The 15,000-nt window shown below is 35.2% G+C and overlaps 2 protein-coding genes across 5 annotated transcripts in view; both read right to left on the reverse strand.

The window, feature by feature from the left end:
* The window catches only part of pak4 (p21 protein (Cdc42/Rac)-activated kinase 4), a 15,297-nt gene extending 13,166 nt beyond the window's left edge, over positions 1–2,131 (reverse strand). The window contains exon 1 of the mRNA XM_083547657.1: positions 1,929–2,131. The gene's annotated coding sequence lies outside the window, so the exon portion shown is untranslated. The remainder of the gene's footprint in view (positions 1–1,928) is intronic.
* A 1,971-nt stretch (positions 2,132–4,102) lies between these two features.
* aifm4 (apoptosis inducing factor mitochondria associated 4) overlaps positions 4,103–15,000 on the reverse strand; it is a 14,097-nt gene continuing 3,199 nt past the window's right edge. The window contains exons 1-20 of one of the 4 annotated variants that reach the window (XM_083547659.1): positions 10,761–10,953; positions 10,370–10,489; positions 10,146–10,224; positions 9,928–10,037; positions 9,535–9,644; positions 9,384–9,428; positions 9,205–9,280; positions 8,693–8,805; positions 8,499–8,585; positions 7,439–7,530; positions 7,225–7,355; positions 6,884–6,999; positions 6,730–6,801; positions 6,598–6,661; positions 6,453–6,529; positions 5,701–5,818; positions 5,501–5,599; positions 5,332–5,407; positions 5,062–5,166; positions 4,103–4,732 (exon numbers count right to left, since the gene is read on the reverse strand). In XM_083547659.1, the coding sequence (XP_083403785.1) occupies positions 4,702–4,732; positions 5,062–5,166; positions 5,332–5,407; positions 5,501–5,599; positions 5,701–5,818; positions 6,453–6,529; positions 6,598–6,661; positions 6,730–6,801; positions 6,884–6,999; positions 7,225–7,355; positions 7,439–7,530; positions 8,499–8,585; positions 8,693–8,805; positions 9,205–9,280; positions 9,384–9,428; positions 9,535–9,644; positions 9,928–10,037; positions 10,146–10,213 (1,590 nt within the window). In that variant the 5' untranslated portion in view covers positions 10,214–10,224; positions 10,370–10,489; positions 10,761–10,953 and the 3' untranslated portion in view covers positions 4,103–4,701. Of the gene's footprint in view, positions 4,733–5,061; positions 5,167–5,331; positions 5,408–5,500; positions 5,600–5,700; positions 5,819–6,452; positions 6,530–6,597; positions 6,662–6,729; positions 6,802–6,883; positions 7,000–7,224; positions 7,356–7,438; positions 7,531–8,498; positions 8,586–8,692; positions 8,806–9,204; positions 9,281–9,383; positions 9,429–9,534; positions 9,645–9,927; positions 10,038–10,145; positions 10,225–10,369; positions 10,490–10,552; positions 10,683–10,760; positions 10,954–15,000 lie in introns of those variants that run through there. The other 3 variants (XM_083547661.1, XM_083547660.1, XM_083547662.1) reach the window with 3 other exon arrangements.

Consider the following 15,000-nt stretch of genomic DNA (forward strand, 5'->3'; position numbering starts at 1 on the left):
GCATTTATTTGTATACTGCATTTACATGTTTACCCACATATATATCATGCATTTTCTTGGTTTCTGTCATGATTTTGTAGATTTTGCTCAACATGTTGCCATTTATTCCTGACACTCTGTACATTATAAAACTGATCATCAGTAAAAACCCAGTGCCCGCTGACTCGCCACGTATATTCAGAGCAAAAAAAAACAATTCAGGTTAAACAAAATTCAAAATTTATTAGCATAAAGCTGTGTGTAATGTTTTCGTTTCATTGTATAACTTCAGTTGTGTTGAGACAGCAGGCTTTGCTTTTTTACCAGACAAACCAATGACAATTTTCTGTCATGTAACAGCACTGACATATAATTATGGTATTGCAGTAATGGCATGAGCAACGAAAAAGATTAGAAGCCCCTAAAACATCCATTACACCATGTCAGATCAGAGTGACAAATATTTTGACTAACTATACCAAGGACTCTAGTCTTGTTAACTATCATTCAAATTACAGGCTTGTTCAAGTATGTTATCCTTTTCATAATAAAATCTTAATCACAGGCTCAGCCCAACATGGGAGTCATTCACAAGTCGACAAACTAAACACACAATAAACATGTGGCGTCATTTAACAAACAAACAAAAAACTTAACTGTTAATGTGGTGAAGTTTTCTACAAGGATACGATTATTTAACATCTCAGAATTAGGTCGATGGTCAGTTTGAAAGTCTTAAGTACAATCAATAGTGTTTCTTTTGTAATAACTGGACTTACATTTAGTCTATATTATTAAACATAAACAAGTGGCTGGGGAGGCTGCTTCAAGAAATAATATTGCAGAGGAAAACAGGAACTTGTGAACATTCCAAAACAATAAACATGACAAACAGATTGAAAGAAACTACTTCATAACAACCATAAAGGGTTTTAAAGTAAAAGTGAAGCCAAGGACTTGACTTGGAGAGTAAGACGTGTTTTTTTTAATAAGTCAATAAGATGCTTCCTGGAAACATCAACTCAATAGACAATGCAGTACAAGTGAGCAAGTATATACACTCGATACTGAAACATGAACTCTGCAGTTTCACCCTGATCGAAACCGACTTCAGATCGTGAGTCTGGAGGAATATATAAGAGTTTTGATGTAACTAGGGGGGGGGGAATAATAAATACTATCAGCAGCTGGGAAATCTAGAGCAGGGAAAATACACTATACTCCTGAGAACATCAGCGCCTCTTCTTCCTTGTCTAACATTACCAGAGACAAGTGAGTAGGCGAAACTAACAGCCTGGGGGTCGTAAATTAGGGACAACCCTGTACTGAACCATATATTAACTAATCGAGGTCATTCAAATGACCTTTTCACCTTTCACATATCCCGTAATAAAAAATTTATAAAATAAAATACAACTATTACTATTATTAACTAGGAGAAAAAACTGGCACTCATACTTTTTACTTTTACAAGTCAGACTTAAAAATTTCTAACCATATTTTTTACTTAGAAAATGAAAAATAGTCCAATTAAATGTTGTTCATGAAGTAACTTATCTGCCTAATTAGTGCTATACTAAGAAGCTTAGCTAATCAAGGCGAAGCGGACTAGCTAGAAAGCACAGTATGGTGTATGAAAAATAAAGTCGACTAAAAATAACAACATTAACCTACCGAAATCAAACTGCTTATGTATTTAAGGTGTTAGTTTCAAGAAATAAAATAAAGTTACCCACCAAACTTTTCTTTTAAAGAATCTACTTTCAACGTCTCGACTTTCAAAATGGATATGCTAGGCTACATGGATCTGCCATGCCTGGAAGCTAATGGCTAGCGAGCAGCGGGCTAACTATTAGCTTTTCAGAATCACCGAAACTCAAGTTCAAAAACTAGTTTTTCCATAAATGACAGAGAAAAAGATCATAAAGTTCACATCATTCAGACGTTACCTAGTGTATAATGTAGATTCGGTCAAGCATTCGACTCCATAAATTCCCCAGAACGCGCTTTTACACTGTGAGGCGATGACAAACTTTAATCTAACTGCCGAACTGCGCTTATCAGAAGTCCGAGCGCTCAGGACCGAACCCTCCCCCGCGCCATGTTGGAAACTGGAAAAACATCCGGGTACCATCCCGCCTTCACGGCGCCCTCTAGCTGCATCCCTGTGGTAATTCACAATTTCCCGCTTCAGTTCGCCTGGAAAACGTGGTGGTATTGATTTGTGTGTCAATGTGACCCGAATAGGCATAACATTATAACCATATTGTCTTTAGATGCTCTGACCCAGTCATCTAGCCATCACTATTTGGCTTGCCCATTTTTCCTGCTTTTAATACATCAACTTTTATATTATAAATAAAAACAACTTCTTCTCTACAACATCCAAAGTATTTGACCATTTCTGTCCACACAGGCTGCCCAGGTGCTTGTTCAGTCTCTTGTGATTTCAAGACTCGACTACTGCAACTCTCCTCTGGCAGGTCTTTCCCTGAACGCTATCCGTCCAATGCAAATGCTCCAAAACACATCTGCATGGCTTGTGTTCAATTTGCCCAAGTTTTCCCACAACACCTCACTGTTGCACTCCCTTTACTGGCTTCCAGTAGCTGCACGTATCAGATTCAAAACACTGATGCTTGCCTACAAGGCCAAAAATGGACCAGCGCCATCTTACCTCAGTGAACTCATCACATCTCGCACTGCACCACACTGTCTGAGATCCTCCAGCACTGCTCGACTGGTACCACCTTCTCTCAGAATGAGAGGTTAGTACACTTCAAGGCTCTTCTCTGTTCTGGCACCAAGGTGGTGGAATGAACTTCCCCTAGATGTCTGTCCCTGATTATCTTCAAGCGAGACGACTGAAGACCTACCTCTTCCAGAAACACTTAAATTAGCACTTTCCAAGTTTGTAGAATTCTAGGATTATATTTATATTAAGTTTGTAATCTGGCGTACCAGTGTAGATTTATTCATTACTAGAGATTTAAAGCACTTTTTTATGTCGCTCTGGATTAGGGCGTCTGCTAAATGCCGCAAATGTAAATGTAAATGTAAATTGTTAACTTGCTGCTTAATATATCCCACCCACTAACAGGTGCCATGATGAAGAGATAACCAGTGTAAGTCACTCACCGGTCATAATGTTATAATGTCATAATGTGTATATCAGTGGTGATAAACATTGCCTTAAACATTATGAGAATCACTGCTACTGTTATGATGCTTCTGTGGCTGTAGTGAAATGAGACTTGTTGAAATGTGTTACTTGGGTTTCTTGGTTTAGTAATGGCATTCATTCATACTGCATGACATAACTGTCAGTAATGCAGCGCTCTGTTACACCGCGTTTCTGTACAACACTGAAGGTTTCTATAGTTTTATAATGATGGTATTAAGAAGTGGATTGATTAAGGCGGGACACCATTGAGGCCTAGGGGTGAAAAGCGCAGCCCGCCACTAATAAGAACAAAAATATTAAGACACCTGACTTTTCTAGTCATATGAGACTCTGTTACCACAATGTTGGAGGTACACAACTGTATAGGATGTCTCTGGACAAATATCAAACATTTAACTACAGAGGCATCAGAGCACTGGTAACTAATTTGCTCTTCAGAGGTAGAAGAGGGAGAATATCACTGGAGATTCCATTTTGAAGTGTTGGAGTAATTTTTTTTTAACTCGAATTTAAATGGACAATATTATATTATACATTATATTATTATTAGAATCCTACCATTCATTTATCTTCAATAACCACTTTATCCTGCTTAGGGTCATTGTGGAACAAGATGTTGTCAATGGAACATTGGAGACAAAGCAGGATTACACTGTATGATCAAAACTTTATGGACAGCTAAACGTAAAATCCCTTGGTCTTTCTCAGACTTGCCACAAATTTGGAATCCTAGGATTGCACAGGACCCTCTTCTTAATCCTGTGACACTACAAATACTCTTGTACCAAATACCTAGAACTAAGGGGCTTGAATCTGTTCTTGTATGATGCTCATATGTGCAAGGTGCTGTCCATGAAGACATTGTTTGCCAAGGTTGCAAATGATGAAGCAGAATTCCACAGAGACCGTAACTTGAGCTTCTGATTAAACCCAAGTCTCTTACAGAAGTTCCATTAGTACAGTATTATAGGTTTAGAAGAACACTAATTGTTGAACATTTTAAAAGCTCTTCTAAAATTTCATAATGAATTCACATCTTTTTTACTAAACATTCAAAACCGGTTTATTTATTCTTCTTAATATTTTTATTACATTTATTACAACATACATCCAACCAACAGGCAAACTTGCATAATTAAAATTACATGCAAGCTTGTACAGTACTACATGCCTCAGATGTGTTTAAGTAGAATTTTACTTCTAGTTACTGCTTCAGACAATTCCAAGTAATAATGAATATACATTTTAAAATGTATATTTGAATTTTCATGTTTTTTTTTTAAAATAGTTATACAATCCATCTAGTTCCAGATTTTCATCACAAAAATTAGAAAAAAGCTAGCAAAGCAAAAAAGAGATAAAAATGCAAACATTTTGAATAACATTACAATAACTAAAGCAAAAAGAAGTTATCTAGTAAAACAACATGTCTATTGTTTTGTTTATCAGTGTGCTCTTCCACAAACTCCACAAACAGAAGTACATTTGCAAACCAATAAAGGGATCTTGTGTAAGATTTATTGATGCATATTGTTCATCTATAGCTGCAGCCATCCAAGGTCCTCCAATCTATAAACCCAGAAATTAGAATTTATGATTAAAATGATAATTTCTTAATACTAATCAATGTTTTTCTGAAACCTGAATCATATTCTATTTACTTTATTCAAACAAATTTAACTTTGTCACACAAGTTCTGTATTTACTCTACTAAACAATTATGACACTATGTGAGCCCAAACTTTTACCATCATCCCACCCACTTACATGGTGTACCTGGTAGTAAAGTGAAAAATAATATAATACAAAGGGAATATTCTAGTGTACATGAAATGAAACACTAACCACTGTAGGTATGTTTAATTATCAGGCTTAAATCTCTGACTTAGGAGACTTACTCAGCTTCTAACGTTGTAATTTTCTTCCCAGTTGCCATTATTTCTGCTACTCTTGAGACTGCAGGGTCAAAGTTCATGCTGGCTGCTGCAATAACTTCATCACCCCTGTAAAGTGACATACATAGTGTGAGAATAAAATTTTTATTATTGGCTTAATTCAAATTAATATAATTTATATAAATATATATATATATATATATATATATATATATATATATATATATATATATATATATATATATATATATATATATATATATATTAAATTACTTTATATAAAATGCAAGAAACTTCCTCTCGTCAACACTTCCTTTGAAAATAATGTCCGTATAGCCTTCACCATAACCTTGATCAATTTAAAAAGAGAACAAAGGTGTCATCAAGTTGGCCAACAAATATGGTTTATGTTCTGATTTTAGATTATTTTCCTAATGGTCACCTGTGTATCGGATACTTTTACCCAACAACACAGTCCAGAAGAATGGGACAGATTGGAACTCCACCTGTTTCTTTAGCATGTTTAAAGCTGCAACCCGACCTAACATAACAATTAAAAACAAAAAAAAAACATGAATTGAAATGCTCCCTGTTTTTTTATTTTTATTAATATTCATAATTTTACGTTCTTTTTCTTATTACCATGTGTTTGTGCCAATTGCCAGTGTCCAATATTGACTCTTTTATCTGCATGAATTGAAAGAGGAAAGGATGCCACATCCCCAGCCGCAAAAACATCTGGAATGTTAGTTCTCATAAACTTAAAAAAAAGAAAAAAGAAAAATATATTTTAGAACTCAATTTAATACTGTAAAGATTCTAGAGTAATTGAAAGTAAGTCAAAATATGGCAATGATGCTTTGTTATATTTATTCAAAAATGAAAACCTAAGATACACAAGTAAATGTATGTTAATGTTCATGGATTTTACAATTTATGAATGTAATGTGAATAAATAAACAAAATGTTTTTAACACAGAGACACATTAAATATATATGCATTAATATTCTATATGATTTATAAATATATGATATAGTTATGAAATATAAATATGTAATTGTGTATCATTTATAAATATTTACACAAATGTAAAGAATATTTTACAATTACTGTTTAATAAATAAATTCTCTCTCTCTCTCTCTCTCTCTCTCTCTCTCTCTCTCTCTCTCTCTCTCTCTCTCTCCCTCTCTCTCTCTTCCTCTCTCTCTCTCTATGTGTGCCTACATTGTTGATATAAAAAAAAAATGTAGTACAGCACATTTGTTTTACTATTTGTGTGTGTTAAATTGGGGCCTACAGATGTTTAAAGTTTTTCTCATTTGTGCAGGTTATTGGCCAAGTGTAATTGCACTTAGCTGTGCAAATGTAGCATTTGTTATGCAAGCACCTTACTTTATCAACAGTGATGGCATTTTTTGAATCAACTTCCACCATACTCCCCTCCAGGAAATCAGAGTTTGGAATGACACCTAACAAAAAATAAATGATAAGATATAGAAATGTGCTCTATCATAAAAAAATATATTTTTTTACTAACCAATTCCCACGATTACAATGTCTGCAGGCAACACATCGCCATTTTGCAGTATAACTTGCTGCACCTGCAAAAACAAATGTCATGACAAAAATGTTTGTGCACTCCACTATGCTTTTTGCTGAGCCATCTTACCTTTCCGTTTCCCTTCTGAATCTCAGACACACCATTATTCATGTAGAATCTCACATTTTTCTCCTCCAGCATCTAAAATGAAACCTTTTAATAGTTGAAATCTCTTCATATAAAAAAAGACAAAAAGTAACCAAAGAAAACGAAATGTTCTGACCTTCATAGTCATTTTGCCGATATCTGGTCCCAGTGAAAACTGGTAAGGCACGTCAGATTTGCCCACAACAGCTACACTAGCTGCTTTGTCAGACAGAAAAGCTGCTGCTTCCATTCCTGGATTAATAAACAGGGTTTATTTTGGGGGAAAAAAGGCTCTAATATTACCCTTCATATTTACAGTAAAAGTCAGTTCTATTTCACCAATCCTTATCAGCAGTGAGAAGAAAGAATAACTGAATGTAATTGAATAAGGCATGGTCAATAAGGAATCCATGTGAGTCTCGAATAATAAATGTACAACACACACATTATAAGTAGTCTGTCACAATGCAAATGTACCTATAAAAGATGTTCCAACGATGACCACCCTGTTGCCAACGCTCATCTGATAAATCTCAGCTGCATCTTTGTAGCTCTGCAGGAATTTCACATTCTCCATTTCAGCACCAGGGCATTGCAAAAGCCGAGCTCTACAAAATCAAAACCATTAGTTATCATTAGCTAGCCAAAGTAAGACAGTAAGAATAGAAAATGCACAAAGAAAGGAAGTGACCTTGCTCCTGTAGCGATCAATAGCTGATTGTAGTGTTGAGTAGTACCATCTTGAAAACTGACTGTATTTTCTTCTGTATTTAGGGACACCACCTGTAAGTTAAACAATCACAATTTTGTAACTAGTTCTTTCTCACTCATTTTCAGATTATGCTAAAATCTTGTCTTTTTTATTGCATTTCTAATTTTTAATCCATTGCTAAAAGCCAATCAGGAGCTTTTCCCACAAAAAACAGTGGTCAGACCAAATTCAAACAAAGATTTGTTTGCCAATTAACAGAAGGATAAAGTATGCAGAATGTAAAAGGTGCTTCTTTATTGTTTCTTATCAACATTTGCAAATATATATTTCTTTTTTTTTTCTTTTCTGTTGTCTTGATAGAAAGTTTGGCAGGAAAAACATGAAAAAGAAAAAAAAACACTAAAAGGACATATGTAAGATTTTTGAAACTTCTTTAAATTCTACACTAATACAAGGACACTAGTACTAAATGTGTACACTAGTGCACTACTCTACACTAATATGTTTCTTTTTTTAAATGTTGATTTGATATACTATATGACCAACAGTTTATCAACACATGACTGTCACACCTATATGCGGTACAAACCTTGGCCACAAAGTTGGTAGTACACAATTGTATAGAATGTCTTTGTATGCAGTAGAATTAAGATTTCCCTTCACTGGAAATAGGCAAACAAAACATTTACCAGTATGGTAATCCCCTTGTGCATGTGATGTCCATGAATACATAGTTTGCTGAAGCAGAATAACTAATGTTGTGTGCAAGGATATCGGCCACAATCCTATTGAACACTTTAAGGATGAACTTCAGTCAGGGATTGCTTCCTGACTTCGATTTCTGACCTCACTATTGTATATGTGGTTGAATTGGCAAATCTTTAAAGCTATATTCTAAAATCTAATGAAAGCCTCACCAGACAAGCGGAGGATATATTATCATCAATGAGGAATTAAAACCAGAATGGAAGATCAAAAAAGCACATGTGGATTTGATGTTCACATACTTTTGGCCATATGGTGTAACATTTTTGCTTACTTCCTTTTCTGTCCATACTTCAATGCCATGCTGTTTTAGGAAATCACTTGACCGAAGGAGAATCTTTTCACTCTCTATATTCATGGCCTGTAGAATTCATAGAAAATTAGTTTAATCACAAAACACTAGATACACAGGTGCAATAAATCATTAATAAACGATTCAGAGCATATATGATCTGGTTAAGTTCTCACTTTACTAAGTTTCGTCTTGTCAATAGGCAGAAGCTCATCTTTGGTGACCATTATAATTTGCCCCTGGTAGCCATTTTGTCGAAGAGTTTCTGCACATTGCAGAGAGGCAGCACCTATAAAAACACAACATTTTCATGGAAACATATGAGAGACTGACCAAATCAAGTCTGCAGTAAAAACTGATTCCAAAAACATGTATTTGTTCATATACTTTCAACTAAATTGATGTTTAGAATATATTGTACATATTTCTCCATTTAGCCTGTTGGTCATTAAGTAGATCGGATTATTTCAGCTTACAGTCTACAGCTGCACAAAAAGCAGCTAATTTTCAGATGACTGGAGCCTTTCATTGTTTGTCTTAGATTAATCCCCAATACTGGCAAAGTATGACCGACTTTAGTAAAAATACAACACATACAGTATTGTTGACATGGGGAAAAAACAAGCCACTCCATTCTTTGTTCTCAAATGAATTTCAGTCTGAACCTATTGAAAAGTCCAGTTCTCACCTCCTCCAATTAAAATAATAGTGTGACAGACTCCGGGAGCCCTACAACTCATTTCTTTAACACGTTTCGTCAGATTCTGTCATGAAGAAACAACAGGTAAGTCATTACAATGCAAACCAACACAACACATGCTTTATGCACTTTGACAGTCATGTATGTCAAATCTGTACAACACTTACCTTTTTATTTCTTGTAACATGAACTTTACCATTTTCAACTTTCACCTTAAAATATCAAGAAAAAAAATAACGTTTAACAGAAATACAGTGCATAGTGAAATTTTTCTTTTTTTTTTTTTTTTTTTACTGAATTAATGGATTCAGACACTACCTTGTATTTGGGCAAAGAGTCCAATCCTGGAAACTCTTCAATATCTCCTGTTTTAGTGTTAAAACAAGCCCCATGCCAAGGACACCTCACTCTATTTCCCATCAAAGCACCTGTTCATGCAATGCACATAAAGGAAATTAAACAAATGCTGCATATTGAAGCTAAATTGTAGTATATTAGACTTACACGGTTGAAAGACAGCATAAAATTTATATGGTTGTCTAATTTAGCAAGTAAATATAGACTAAAAGATTCCATACGAAGGCAATCTAATTCAACTATTGACTTTCCGATACACTGTAAACGACTTGATTAAAACAAGCTGCCTTTATTAAAACTGAATACACTAGAGTGTGGTGTGTGGTAAAGGACGTGTTCAGTCTATAAAATTACCTTTAATAAGTGGAGCTCCGTAATGAGTACACAAAGCTCCCACGGCACTGAACTGGCCCTCATTACGAACCAACAGGATTTTCTGATGGTCCACCTCAACCTCCTTCATTCTGTGATAAGCAACAATTACAAACTGAATCATGACAAAAAGCATTACATACACACTATGTGTACATGTGAATAATTTGATATGATAATTAAAGTGAGGAAATTATTACTGTCCATCCTGCAGTTCTGACTCCAAACACACAACCTCCGTAACTTCATTACGCTCCATTTGTGCCATGTTTGTTGATTCTGCAAATACAATAAACACATTGAAACAAAAAGAGAATAAGAAGAGTGAATGAATGAATGAATGAATGAATGGATGGATGGATGGATGAATGAATGAAGAATAAAAAGTATTCTGAGCAGCCATGTTGCTTTGCTCTTCCTTTACTTAATTATCTTGGTGATTTCTTCCTCCACAGGAACTAGTTTTCTTGACGTTTGTTGACTTCACCTCACATATACAGTGACCATCCAACAGATCTGTGCGTCCTTCTGATCTTCAGATTTTCTAACAATGTAAAGACAAACGCAAAATGATCTGAACAGGTTGGTGTAAAAACATAAACCTTACCTTAAACAACCTAATGACAGCAAATCCTTATTCTGCTAGACTATCTAAAGAGTAAGCTTGTACAGTTTGAGAGAATTTAGGAAATAGAGCATACAGTCACATGCTAGATGTAGTTCCTCCCATATATGTGTTAACTGAGAAACTGAGAAGTATCAGCTCACATAGTTAACAAAACAAAGCAACAGCGTGAAAGAGAATAATGACTCACTCAAGCTTGCTTTTATTATGCTGCTGTTGAGAAAGCTGCTTTGCTCCTCTGAATGGCTCAAATACACCACCCTAATGTATTTACTTCAGGATATAATAACATGGTCTAACCTCTCTATCCAGTCGTTAAGCACGAGTGCTCTCAGTATCAGAGGCAAAACCCAGCAGTGGTGCTCTAACAGGTAGCTTTGTTTGGTGTTATAAAAAGTGCTGACACATGGTGACGTACAACGGAGGAAGGTGTATCTTTATCTGTCAACCTCCCCTCAGTGTACCATTAACAAAGCCTCATACAGGATCAGAACGTGTGAACTGTTAGTGCAAAAGACTTTATCTTCAGCAACCTCCTTATCCTGGTTATAGTCAGTGAATCTGAAGCACAGGCACACAACTGAAAGAAATATGATACAAAACAGTATAACATATATGTTACACTACCTGTGTTCAAGTAAAGATGACCCCTGTTGAAGCAAAACAAAATAATTAAGTGGTGTTATTACCCATTGCAGAGTCAACCTGTTTACCTTTGACTTAAAGGAAACCTTTGATTAGATATTAAACGTTTTTATTATAATAATTAAAAATAGCTTATGTATTCATGCTAATTTGGTTGGTTTGTTGTGCATTTTGTTATACTGTTGAATACTGTCTCCTGTGATCAAAGTCATATTGGGGGGACATGAAAGCGCTAGATAGTGCGGTTACAATGGCGTTCAGGGTGTGTGTGTGTGTGTGTGTGTGTGTGTGTGTGTGTGTGTGTGTGTGTGTGTGTGTGTGTATGTTTGTATGTATATATGTATGTATGTATGTATGTATGTATGTATGTATGTATGTATGTATGTGGGGGTGGGTCCTATTTTAGCAAATTGTCTTCCAAAGAATGCTCTTGACAATATTAAGAAGATACTGAAATAGATATCATGGTTGGATTGGGAAGCTTTAACAGGAAACAGAGCAAACACATCACACATGACACTGTTACCAAACTGACATGAAAGCAGGGAGAAAACCTTTCATGTTTTTACAAAGAATGGAAATTATGTACATGATGATTTGGAAATAGTTACATTTTGACATAACTGTTCATTTCCTCTATGCATTATAACTTTTGGAACCCCCTCTAATATAGTGACAATGTCATATTAATCATCTGAGCAGTGAGACATGGTTTTAAAGGGGAAAACCAATAGTCCCTTTAGACTAAATTCTTACTGAATTCAGGCGAAATAAATCAAACATGACAGCAGATGGGCTTAAATGGTTTTTGAGTTCAAGAAAGAAACACTATAATCTGTTCATTAATATTCAGCTGTGATTAAAATCTATAAAGAAAGGCAAAGCTACAATAAAATAATCTCTGTGAAGTAGGATTCATATTTACACTGACTGAAGTAAATGCTCAGAGGAACAAGCGAGATTCCATGGGGTTGTTTTTCCTGCACCTGGCTGTCTGTGTCACATGTGGTCATATGTTGCCATTGGCGTATTAATCAGCCTGTCAGATCATGCTTTTCTAATGACTCAATTCAAAAAGTGTTTAATAAAAATGATGTGAATAATTTTTTAATATGACTAACCCTATCCAGTAGGATTGTGTAAAAGCATTTTTTCCAATATAACAGTCACAATCACAGATGTACACTATATGGACATGAGTTTGTGGACAACTGAAAATAATTGAACATCCTTTTTCACATTTAGTCCCAGTTCGGTGTTAAAATAACCTCCAATTTATGTGCAGTCAGCATTTCAATTCACCTCAAAGGTGTTCAATTTGTGTTGTATCCAAAGCTGCATTACGATTTATTTTACCTTCTCTGGTAAAAAAATTCTTTTGCAATTTGCTTGCTGCCACTTGGAGGCGAAAGAGATTTCTATGCACTAAATAGGATGCCTAAATCCGTTATTCTCAAACCAGCTCCCAGGGTCCCCATTAACTTGCCTATAGTCCTCAATAAGCACAGCATCAGCAGTCTTCTCTCTTTATCTTGGCAATAAAGTCTGAAGGTGACACACTGTGCACCTTTAGGCTCAATCATATTGCATGGGTAGGCAGTTTTAATGACTGTGAGCACAGGTTCAACAGCCAATGGCTAAAGTTTCTTCGGTCAACCAATTTAACAATTTGCCTGAGGCAGATTCATATAAGGTGCACATCAGACTTTCTCACTGCCCTCTGTCTGTGTTGTCATGCTGACGCACAAATATGCTGAAGCTGTAACTGTCGTTATTTAATTGTTTGGTTACACTTCTTTTAAATGCACTACCAAGTTGGTAATCCAAAGTTTCTTATCAGTTGAAGTTGAACAGTACTTATGTCTCTTCTGTTTTTGTTTTATGTTAGGAAAATCCTTATGCAATCCACAGACTCCTTGTAATAAACTAACAAGCATTTACAGTACTGTAAAATGTCATGAGTTCAAACCTTCTGATCTTATGATTTACAATATGTGACGCATTCAGGAATATTCTTTCTTCTTCTAGTTCATATTCGCATATAAAAAGCACAGAGCAAATAAAAATAGTAACAAAATATAGTTTGTTTATCTGCTCAACCACCAGCACAAATTATGGAACACTTCCTTCTAGGACAAAATCATAATATTACAAAGAAGGTGGCAGTTGAGAAATATGTAGAATTTTAGAAAACATACTGTTTAAAAAAAAAAAAAAAAAAAAAGTAATGACATGAAACAGCAAAAGGGCTGTCAGCCAATCAGGGTGCGCTGTGGCATCATATTATTGTTCATCAAATCAATAATTTACAATAAGATTCATGTGGTGCCTAGGTACACCCTTGCTTGTGATTAAATCACCCTAGTAAATGGCCTTAAATGGCTTATTGCACTTTTTAAATAGTGGCAAAAATATTTGATTAAAAATGGTTTTGAAAAATAATTTCTTGTGAATAATATAAAAATGCTTTCAACACACAGTGAGGGTTGATAACAGTAATTATTTGTTTCTAAGGTAATAATAAGTAGAGGTAGCAGGTAGGTAGGTAGTTCTAGGTACAGATTAATGACTTTAATGATTAGTATTATGAATTTACCCAATTTACAGTAACCAAAATGTTCTGTTTAGGGTTACAAAACAGCTTACATAAAATACTCAACAATACCACTAGGTGTCGTTAAAACAACTAAACTGGCTTAAAACAGCTCTTTGGAGTTTTTCATGGATCTTTGGATGTGATTGGCTTCAGAAGCTCATTTATAACATTTCTGTTCGCCAGTTAGGGATAAGTCAGGATTAATGATGGATTTATATTTTTGATATTGTTTCTTTTTTATTTTCTTTTTAATGTAAGAATATCAAGAGTTGCTGTATATATGTGGACACTGGCCCATCACACATAACATTCCATTCCAGATCGAATCCCTCTTTTGCTGTTATACATTTTTTTGAAGGCTTTCCACTAGATTTGTAAGTGTGTGAGGAGATGGTCACCTGATGTACAGTAAGTGATTCTCAAAGGTATTTTGGTAGGGCCAGGCCATTCTTCCATTCCATTCTTGACAAACCATGTCTTCATAGAAATTGTTCCACAGGAACAGGTTTGGGTTAGGCCACTTATTTTCATTGAACCGAATGCCCTTAATGCTACAGCATACGTATACATTCTAGTCTATTGTGTGTTTCTAACTTTGGAAAGATAGATTTAAACTTGGGAGGAAATTTGACATTTGTCATATACATATGACAGATTCTCTTTAATAAAAAGCAATTTTAGCTGGTAAAAACACTTCTTCTCACAAGGGAAACTGCCCTAAAGTTAGGGTTAGACTTGGGTGTAGGCAAGGCATTAATTGAATGCATTAATAATTATGTAAATTATATATTCTTACACAAATATTAGTGTTTGTGTGTGTGCATGTGTGTGTGCGTGTGTGCGTGTGTGTTAAGACCTTTTGAAAATCGTTGTCTAAATTACTTTTACTATTTATTATAAAGATTGTTAGAAGAAAGTGTTGTACACGTAAAGGACACATCAGACCACATTCAAACAAAATAGTGTTCAACTTCTCATACAGCTCCTCATGTGCATTTGCTTTTGCCACATCCCTCTTCACCTGCTGCCGCATCTCCTTGTACTCCTGCCTACTTTGCTCATCTCTTTGCCAATCTCAATTCTGTTTCATCAACCTCTTTCTCTTTATGATTTCCTGCACTTCATCATTCCACCACCATGTCTCTTTGTCTTCCTTTCTATTTCCATGTCACACCAAGTACCTTTCTAT

Source organism: Silurus aristotelis, assembly GCF_946808225.1.
Source record: "Silurus aristotelis genome assembly, chromosome: 8".
Lineage (NCBI taxonomy): Eukaryota > Metazoa > Chordata > Actinopteri > Siluriformes > Siluridae > Silurus > Silurus aristotelis.